At 41.5% G+C, this 10878-nt stretch overlaps 1 protein-coding gene across 1 annotated transcript in view; it reads left to right on the forward strand.

Annotated features, from left to right (window-relative positions):
* The window catches only part of igsf9ba (immunoglobulin superfamily, member 9Ba), a 54861-nt gene extending 49059 nt beyond the window's left edge, over positions 1–5802 (forward strand). The window contains exons 19-21 of the mRNA XM_054603422.1: positions 142–1764; positions 5384–5514; positions 5600–5802. Of these exons, the coding sequence (XP_054459397.1) occupies positions 142–1764; positions 5384–5514; positions 5600–5802 (1957 nt within the window). The remainder of the gene's footprint in view (positions 1–141; positions 1765–5383; positions 5515–5599) is intronic.
* Positions 5803–10878: the final 5076 nt, after the last annotated feature.

A 10878-nucleotide genomic window follows, 5' to 3' on the forward strand; every position in this document is an offset into this window, starting at 1 on the left:
GAAACCACAATCATGTCTATTAGTTTACAGCATCAGAGATATTTCGTTTGTTTTTGAAAACTTTACACACGGTCCCTTTGGGTTTTGTCTGGTATATGTTAAACTAAGCCAGTACCTTATTTCTGCATTTTCTTTTATCAGGTTGTCATCGGGGAAGATAAGTCCGGAGAGCTCTCCTCCATCTCGGCCCCGCTCTCTTTCTTCAGAGGGCTCCCAAGGCCCAGGCCTCTACGTCAGGAAGCTGCCCAGCCCTCAGAGAGAGCGAGACAAAGAGCTCTCCTTCTACAAGAAAACCAAGCGTGCCATAGCCAGCAAGAAGTACAGTGTGTCCAAGTATGAGGCAGAGGTCACCACGCCCATTGAGCTGATAAGCCGCGGCCCCGATGGCCGCTTCGTCATGGAGAGCCCACCGCCCCGCCGCATCCACGGCTTCCCCTTCGCAGAGGAGTCTGACATGTACCCCGAGTTCCGGCAGTCTGATGAGGAGAATGATTTTGACCCCGGGCCTCTACCGCCCATCATGCCCACGCTGCGGCCTCAGCTCTCCCCAACGTCCTCCAGCCTGGAGTCAACGCAGCCCCCCAACTACAGCCCCCGCCTACACAGGGCCATGGAAGGTATGAGCTTTGCAGAGGGCAGTGCACTTCACGCCTCAGGGCAGGCCCCGGCTTCCCGCTACAGGGGCTTTCCCCAGGGCCCATTCTATGGGTATCTAGGCAGCCGCATTGAATCAGGGATTCCACCACCATTCTACATGCCTGACATCAGCCCGCGTAGCTCTGCTCTGTCCTCCCCACCGGGCACCGCCGAGGGGCCATTTGGTTACCCCTCCATCCCCGAGGAGAGTGGAGAGATGGAGCACCATCAGTACACTGCCTCTGGCCATTCTCTGTCTCACACGCACAGCCCTCCTCCTCGCTCTCCTGAAAGCTGGCAGCCCCATGAGTTACCCTTCCTGGGTCTAGAGGGTCCCCGGTTCATATACCCACCTCACCATACCTTACATCATTCCCAGGACCTCCCTGATCCACCCCCATACCCTCCTCACTCTCTCCCCCCCAGTCGCCTGCACTTCTCTTCCCTAAAGGATCCAACAAGCCCCGGACTCCTGCAGCTGGAGGTCCCTGTGGCTCCCCCAGGCAGAGACAGGCCCCTGGGGCCTCCGGTTAGGCGCTTAGCTATGCAACAGGCCCAGAGTCTCGGCCAGCTCAGACACACGGCCCACGGTGTGGGTGTACCAGTGTTGCCTTACCCTGACCCGGCAGCCCGTGCAGGGAGCCCAAGCACAGCCCCCAGTAGTAGCCCTCAGTCCTGGCTCAGCCCGAGGGCGGGGCGCCGGGCGGACCCCAGCCTACCCCCGCTAGTGCTCCAGCCCTCCCGCCTCTCTCCCCTCTCCCAAAGCCCCCTTAGCACCCAGCCGGGTTCCCCAGATATTCTAGTGCGGCCCCCTCCGCGCCCCAGCATCCTCCGCACCTCTCGGTCTCTGGAGATGCACGAAATAACCCTGCAGCCCTCGGCCACTGTCAGTTTCTCCCGGAGGTCCTCCCTGTCCGCCTCTCCCACTCAGAGCCAGGGCACCAGGCACCCCAGCCCCAGTTACCACGCCCACATGTCCTATGCCTCCACTGCAGCCAGTTACCCCTCCCAGTCTCCCTCTCCCCCTCTGGAGGGCAGGGATGTTTTCGGGCAGAGGCCATCCCAGAGAAGGACAGAGGAGGAGATGCTACCCTCAGAGCCCTCCCAGCTCCAGATATCAGCCTCAGGGTAGGTGATCCATTCCAGAGAATAGTCACATATTTATTTTAAGGGGAGACTCTTCTCCTCGTCTGTTCTCTATTCTAAATTTCCTCGCTATTTACCCACAGTTTTACAATGATGTTTCCATTTAAGGAAAAAAATTATGATGCATATTGTACCTTAATATGCAGAAGGCATGTAATTGCATTTAGCACACATTACATTTAAATAAACTTAATGGCATGTGAAAACTCAATTTGATTTTAAGATAATGTATAATTGTCTTTATCATTTTATGGCTGATATTTTATCCCATAAAATATTCATCACACTACAAATTGAACTTAGAATATTGACTACAGGAACAGTAAGCTTTAGGATAAAGAAACCCTCAAGTTTAGTGTTTTTATAACATTGACATTTTTTTCTGTCCCGCATTTTGAACATTGAAATTGAATTTCTTTTGTTTTTTTTGCTGGATATAATTTAAATTTGATCAATCAATTATTCGGATCATTTATTGAAAGAACTATGTAAGTAAAAAATGTGTGACATAACTTAGTGTGCATCACTAGCAAAAGTTGTTTTCATGCTCAACTTGAACTATTAACTGTGTATCTGATGAACATTTACATAATTTCTATTACACTATATTTCATACAAAACAAAGGTACCGCTTTCTGACAATCTACTCTTTATTAAGCATGTTTATGCTGCATCTAAATGCTTTATTAATGGTTAATTGACCAAATAATAAGAGCAAATTTGGGGTCGCCAGTTTGAAAGACCTCTATTACTGTCAAGTCATTAGCAAAGGTTTTAAAAGTAATTAATAAAGGATAAGAAACCAACAGATAAGAAATGTTAACAAATAGTGTCAGGAATTTTCACTTTCCAATAAGCAAACAGAAAAAGTTGGTAAGTCATCGGCACAAAAATTAAAATGTTATTAAATCATTAATAGGGGGTTCTTACAGTAATTCAAGTCTGCATTTGTAAATGATAAAAAGGTGGTCAGTGACAGTGGAAGTACTTAGATCTTTCTATCAAAAGTAACAATGAAACAGTGAAGAAATTCTCAAAAGTCCTGCTTTCAAATTGCTAAGTTATTAACATCCAATATAACTTAGTTATTTATCTGCACTGTAAATTTCTGATAAATACATTTTAGTATAAATGCTCTGCAACCCCTATTTCAGAGGACCAGAGGACAATCTGATGAACAAAAAAAACAACAAACGTGTGTCAGCTGGAGGAGGATAAAAGAGTGGATAGTATGGCGTATAACTAAATATGTAAGTGATTTATTAACCATTAAGAAAGCCTTCATAAAGTGTGTCTTATTAGAAATTGGTACCAACTGTATAAAGATAAAAAACTCCCAATAATCTGATAGATCAGTTCCCCTGCACACAGATTGACATTCAGACATTACGCAGGAGGTTCCATCCTTTTACACCTACATAAAAACTAAGCTGAGACTCATATACTTTTATGCCCCACCAGTTATTTCTTTACTGCACACATTCTTGCGCCCCCTCACACCCACCTCACACCCCTAGAAGCTACCGTCATGCAGTAGCTAAAGCCATGAAGCAGCAGAGACTTGCTCCTGCAACCATCACTGGCCTTAAAGGGAAGGTAGCTTATAGGGCTGCTGCTTTATAGAGGGTAAGGGTCTTACTTGATTTGTTTTTGATTGATCTCAGCTATCTGGGCAGCGTTGTGACCCGGTCCCCTACGCCGCAATAGGTAAGGGTCGGACCCATGTCTGAGAGGGGAGGGGTCAGCAGGGGGAGGGCTCTAATCACTCTCTCCTTTAAAGGGGAATCGCTTTGGGTTGTGCCTCTGTGCTGGATTCAAGTGAAGTACAACTAATGGTAATAATGACTGCAGGACACATTTGTCAATACACTTCCCAGGCACAGTAAGCCTGCTGTGGCGTAGGCCGCAGTTATTAGGCTTGTGAGCAAGCACGAGGAGCGGTTTTGGACTGTGGAGAAGCATTTTTGTCTTTGGATTGTCTTTTGAATACAGACATGTTTCCCTGCACAAAAAAAAAAAAAGTCTTGAATCAATAGAGGACGCACATGAATGATAGACTGGAGTATTCCCCTTTAAAGTTTTGTTCCATGTGCAAAATGCCATGCATGCATTCTCTAAACTTCTATCTACGACCAAACAAATAACAACGATTCTCAAACTAAATTCTTTGTCACATTTGTTGTCCTTAGTGCTTTCGTTTTTCTGTCATGTGACTGTTTTTTAATGGCCATTTCCTCTTCCTGTCATGTGACTTGTTCTTTAACGGCCATTTCCTCTTCCTGCCATCTCCTCCCGTCAGCATGGTGAAGCCTCTGTACGCAGTGTTCATGTTTATGAAAGTGTGCTGTACAGTATTCATGTCTATGGAAATGTACTATATTTAACATGCTGTGGCCTCTGCACACAGTTCATGTGACAATGGAATTATATTCTCTATCTGTCCAGGACTGTTTCTCACATTTGTCTCCCCCCTCTGCTAACGGCTCTCAATCTCTCTCTCCACAGCGACAAGCGATGGACAAGCCTCTCTAAAGCTTTGTGTTCCTATGCCTTTAGAAACATTACTTGTTTGGCACAACAACTTGACTTAATGCAACATTAAGTCAAGTTTTGAAGCTGTTTGCACTAAGTTATTTAAAAGGCAGAGACGTTGAGCCTACAGTGAGCCTCATGAACTTAAATGTTAAGAGTTTCTGAGGTTAATTCAATTTGATTTTATTGCATCTTTCTATGAGAGATGGACAGCAAAACCAAGTATTCGGTATGAGGTAAAACCACATACTATGACAATGAAGCTACTTAAACCTTGATTATACATTGATTATTTTTCATTAAACTTAGCATGTATCACTCATGAAATGAAAATAGTTCTTCTGGGTTTAAAAAGAGACTTTTCTTTTCTTTTTAAACTGTGAGAGAAATTCTCTACTGTATGCTAAAAATAGTGGTATTGGGAGATATTTTAAGGCTAATCCAAGATTTGTCTAATTGTTATGGGAAGTTCCACAAATTATTTTCATTTAATGAGTTTTATACAGCAAAGAGACCAATAATGCCCGCATTTCTGAAGCAGTCACTATTTAAAGACCCAAACCTGAGTGAGCGCAGTAATTTAAATCATTGTCCTAACCTGAAATGTGTTTTTTTAGTACTGTTCCTAAGACTACAAAATGCCCCTGATTTTGAATTACAATTATGGGACCTAAAGTTGGAGAACTTTTGTGTCTCTTACACATATACCCTTAGTATAGTTATATATATCCTGGACTGGGTCTTTAATCTAATGATCGTTTCAGAAGAAACTAAAAAGCAAAATAAATTCACCAAATCCACCTTAAGTCAACTATTCTTTCTTTCTCTCACTTCCTCTTTCCTTTGAGTCTAACTTTTATCATCCATTACTGCAGATAGAAAGTGGAAATTCATCATCTTAGTGAAAGGGCTCTCAGTAGAAGTACATGAGCTCATCAAATCATACAGTACAATACTGGAAATAGCAAAGGAAAGTGCCATTCTGTCTTTGCACATCTGAGGCGGGACCGAACACGACGGTGGGATTAATGCAGAACAACGTATGCTGTGCTGTCTCTCTTCTTCTCAGGGAACCTCTAGGTGCGTCTAGTGATCCTGCCGGGTCTGAGAGCTTGCCAGCACTGCTACACCACTGTATTACTAAAGCCAAGGGAGTGGCTGCCAACAACAATAACAACGCAGCCTCCGGAAGGAGAACAGGTTTGTCTGACGGTTGGAAAAAGGGATTAATCACAAAATATGTGGGTGGTGTGTTACTCCTGTGCTTCTCTCTGCCTATCTTCAGGTGTGTGTCCCTCTCAGACCCAGCAGCAATCTCAGACACCCCAAGAGGGAAAGGATCTCCACAGAAAGAGGAAAAGGCATAACAAGAAGAACCCCTATACCTATTTGACCTCCCTCCTGCACCGCAGGCAGTCTGAGGAGGACCAGACAGGCATACTGGCCAGTGCAGACTTCGAGGGCCCAAATTATGGGACCCTTCGCTGACCCGTGTGCACACCAAGCCATTGGACTCGACTAAACTAACCCCACCTCAGCCCTCCCAGCTCCATCCCGGTCTCTAGCTAATGCATTTCTCATAATCTCCAAAAGTTCATCGGTGTTTTGGGAGCGGGAAACATCCTGCTGAATACTCTGGGGGTTGGAAATCTAATTCCAAGACAAGAACAATGGCTTTTATGAGTTTTCTGGGAGGAATTTCACTTGAAAATGCTCTGAAAAATATATAATGTATATAAATAGTAAAAACAAGGGAATTAAGCTTCCTCCTGAAGTAATAAAAATGTGTTGGTTGAGTATGTCACAACACGTTGAAGATTTTTCACCCACTGGTCATTGAGGGGTCCATATCTTTAGGTTTTTCAGTGGAACAGTGTACTGTGAAGCCTGGTGCGTCTTCGGACATGGACATGAGTCTACCTTTCCTACAATACAAATAGTGTCAGTATTTAAACACAGGGTTCTCACCACAAAATATACCTCAGATTAAACGCAGAGTTGCTGTAATACTTGTGGTATACTGTACGTACTTGACCTTTTTACATATAAAAACGTATGGACAAAAAGGTTTTTATCACACTCCACACTCATTCAAACGGATAATATGGCCTACCTTTATCTGATTAAGAAGCTTTTTACTCTCAGTAGTAGCTGGCATTAGGTGCTTATTTTCATCTATGATCCAATGCCAACCATTAGAGGACTGTCTTAATTGTAGTGCTTGATGGCTCAGTGTGTTTACACTGCTCATTATGGCGCAGTATCAAGATTAGGATCCTTCATGAGAGCTCCCAAAATAATTTTGGACTTCCACGCTCACCAGAGGTTGGACTTGTAGGGTTAGAAGAACAGGGTGATGAATTGTGAAGTGTACTGTAATATGTATTTCATTATTAAGGAATCATTTGTGGAACATGGCACGTCTCGAGGTGCCTTTTTTTGCCTTTTCTCTCTTGTTTTTACTAACATAAACTGCCTTTTCCTTCGCCTTCTCATATTTGTCTCTTCTGGCTGGGGGGGATTTAGGGACTCCAATATTATTTTTTATTTTTTACTTTCTCTGCCAAGGACACATGAGAGAAAATGCTACAGAGGATGCATAACTCTAGTTTTTCTTTTCATTTATATTTCAAATGGCTACTTGATACAACTGTGTACATCCAAGTAATAGGACAGAACCAGAATACCCATACAAATAAAAAATAGAGACGTTTAGATAACAAAAAGACAAATAAATCCAATGAATATAACTTCAGTGGAAAAGTACAGAAGCACTGTGCATGAGTTGTCATGCGGAAAGAACAAACCAGTAGAGTAAAGATGTTAATGTTTAACAACAGCTGTTGGAGGAGAATGTGATTGCTTCATAATGTCGCTAACAAGCAATGGGACATATTCAAACAATGGCCACCCTGACTGTTTATCTTTAACAACTGTATATTACTTGCTAGCTACTTCTCTGTACGTTTGTTAATTTTTCGACACTAACCGATAATGAATGTATGTTTTGCTGTACAGGAAATGAATGTCCCGATGTCACAGTACATTGAATGACCCATTACGTTGTTTATAGTGCAGCTGCGATTGGCGAGATGACCAGTTGGCACGTTTAGTCCAAATTGTTTAACTTCTCGGTGTTATTCCTGTATGCGATAATAACGGGCACCCCACAGGTTCTGAGCCGAGCTCCCTTTCTTCTGACGGCTCCCCAAAAACAACTGATTCCCTTTTACTGCTAATGCTAGTTCAATCACTGAAAGACATATCAGATATATTTCCATCTGCTTCAAACAAATCAGAGGTTTTCCTGGCAAATATCCAAATGAATGAATCAACTCAATGTCTACTTACTGTAAACTCCTTTGACAAGTGAGAGAGTGATGATGCCTGAAAGTGAGCGTCAAAGTGCATATTCTACTTTAGCAAATTGGTTTCATGTAAGATACGAGTACAAAAAAAAGAATCTATATTTGTTATGTACTGTACATGGTATGTATTGTATTTGTAAAGCTAAATCAAACCATGTTTTACAGGAAGAGGTTCTTGTATTAGGATGTGTAAAAAGACGGGGTAGGATCCCAAGGAAAAATAAATTAGATTATATTTAAAAGTATTTGCTTACAGTACGGCTTTAAGTGGATAATGTTTCTAAAACATTTTAAGGTGCCTCATTTGTCATACTTTAGCAGACATTATTTTATCTGAGAAGAAAAGAAACCTTGATGTTACCGTACGATGTATTATTGCCATAGCCCGCTGGCTGCACAAGTTAAGTAGTATTTTCTCTGATGTATAGTACGTGAATGCCCATTGGAAAAAGCTTTAGAAGCAGAAATGTGTTGCCCTCTATAATAATAATATTCCTGGAACAAAGTAATACTGTATTTTGCCCGTTCACGAGCACACATGTAGATTCACTCCAGATCGTTTCGCCTTCAGGTGTCCAAAGCAAATAAACTGAAGGAAACTTTTTTCTAAGAGTCACAGACATGCTATAGTCATGTACAATACGTGCTGTGGAGGAAGTTGTGTTTACATTAGTTTGATAAAGAACAGTGTGTTAGGGCATAGTTGCTTTCAACATTACAACTTGGTGCTATGTTTAACTTTGTGGTGCTGTAGAATAGAGGTCTAAAGGTTTTTTGTTTTTTTCTGTTTCCATGAGCAACTCTTTGGGCCCTGTGTGTTTGAGCAACTAAACTAGCTCCATTAGACACTATAGGTCCTTATCATAACAGTATCATGGTGTGATGACAGTAATAGAAAATACTGGAAAAAGAGTATATCCTCAAATAATAGAGACTTGTGACATTCAAATGAATCTCAAAATGACCTGTTTTCTATAGTGTGTTTGCATTGTCTGTCTGTGCTTCCAAGGTACCCTCTCTAAAGCATATTTGTGATGATATTGAGAATATTAACCCAGCCTAAAAAGGAGAAACATAACCTGGTTTAGATTAGTACACAACCACAGGACACATGGGAGGGAATCTGAGAGCATAGTCAGGTCACAAGGGGGACATTTTTCTACACACTTCCTGTAGTTCTACCATCTTTGGTTAACAGCACTGTTTTTCAAGCACACTATTGCAGGGGCGCAACCGTCTCAAGTCATCTCACCACCGTTTTGGCGGTAGAATTCCTACTAGTACTGTACAGTTTGGCCATGAGTAGTCATCAGACCACGTTTGTATTTATTGCTGATTCTCCTGGTAGAAAGGTATTGTGAACGCTAATACATCCTCTCCGGGAGTTTGAACGAATGGATGTCGTCTTCCGGGCTCTTTTTTGCATATTCAACAGAAACATGTACAGTGTTTAAGAGGGCTGCTTTGGACGTACTGTTAGCTCAATTTTTATTTCTATTTATTTCTATTTTTCAAATTTTCTGCTTACAGCTTTTAGTGCATCACTAGGTGCTGGTAGGATGATACTTAGAACTGTTTTGATTTTTTATTGTATTAATCTTGCATGTAGTGACAATACAAAAAAAAGAAAAACGCCTATTTAGCAATCATTCATGGACATCCGAGCTGGTTGTTATTGGACGGAAAATAGAAATATGTAGTATTTTCTATATTCTCTGTTTTTTCATGTGTACCAGCACTGGGAAACTAGAATGTATTATTATCGTAGGCTACAATAAGCACTACATCGTTGACTGTTTTTAGCTAATGCTCATACTCAAGCAAACCAAGTAGTGCTTAAAAAGGAAAAAAATTTACTACATTTCCTTTCATTTTCATCCACTAAACTCTGTGCTGTACATCACATGTTTACATTCTGTATCATATGTTGTTTTTTGTACATGATTTGTCTCCATAGTATTCTTTAAGTTGTCTACAATGTTCATATGTAAATATTTCAAAACATCTTTTTTTTTTTTTTTTTTTTTTTTTTTTTACTTTTTACTCTGTTTTAAAGTGATAACCTGATGTTTCTCTTTTTTTCCTGTCAGTTTTCAGACTTGTCGTTCTGTTCTGTCACGGCATCAGGTCTTACGCTTCACTTAACTTTTTGTAAGCAATTAACTCATACTGTATGGTGCTGTACCAAAGCCTTATGTATAATATTTGTATTACTTTCTCTCTCATTTGCCACTGCTGTCCAGTGAATTCTGTATCGTCCGAGATCATGTCTTACTCACTCTTCATGTTCAACTGCCATGGATCTCGTTGCTTTATTGAGTAAACAGAAACCTGAACGAACTATAATGTAAAAACACTCTGGCCTCTTTCCAACTGGCCTGGATATGTAGTGACAGTCGCCATCAAAAGCCTTTGTAGGGAAAAACGCACAGGCTCACTCCTGGTGGCTCATCATGACGTAGACATGGGCCTGGCACATGGTCTATGCTCTGTATATGGCATGTCTATGAGAATATGAAAGCAGTGTTGTATTCATGTCACCATATCATTTCAAATGCTTAGTCCCATACGAAATTTTCCTCTCAAATTTTTGTATTTTGATATAATAAAAAAATCAAAAGAGATTTTACTTTTCTGTGGTTTTGTTTTCTTGACGCTCCTCTGATCCGCCCTGTGAAGAAGGTGTAATTCATATACTGAACACAGGGTGTAGGTGTTGTGCAAATAGTGGGGAAGATTGTGTGTGTGTGTGTGTGTGTGTGTGTGTGTGTGTGTGTGTGTGTGTGTGTGTGTGTGTGTGTGTGTGTGTGTGTGTGTGTGTGTGTGTGTGTGTGTGTGTGTGTGTGTGTGTGTGTGGTGGGTTGGGGTTGGGGTATTCTTGGACAAACTAAAATCAGCCCATGAGTTAAAGTGCTAAATTTCAAATTTTGTTTTTACTAAAAAAAGAAATCACATTTATACTTGTAATTTAGTCTTAAATGTGACAAACGCATCTTAATTTAGAGCCAAAAAAGGCTGTGTTTACATGCGTGCGTGTTGTTTAATGATTAATATTTAGACCACAGCTCTTCCGTCTACACCCAAATGTTAAGGAATGAATTGTGTGGCAGCAGAGCCAGAACAAGGAAACCAAATAACTTGAAAGAGGATGAGTACCTTCAGAATGACCTTTGTGCTTTTGTTCAAATTCCCGCTG

Source organism: Anoplopoma fimbria, chromosome 1 (assembly GCF_027596085.1).
Source record: "Anoplopoma fimbria isolate UVic2021 breed Golden Eagle Sablefish chromosome 1, Afim_UVic_2022, whole genome shotgun sequence".
Classification (NCBI taxonomy): Eukaryota; Metazoa; Chordata; class Actinopteri; order Perciformes; family Anoplopomatidae; genus Anoplopoma; species Anoplopoma fimbria.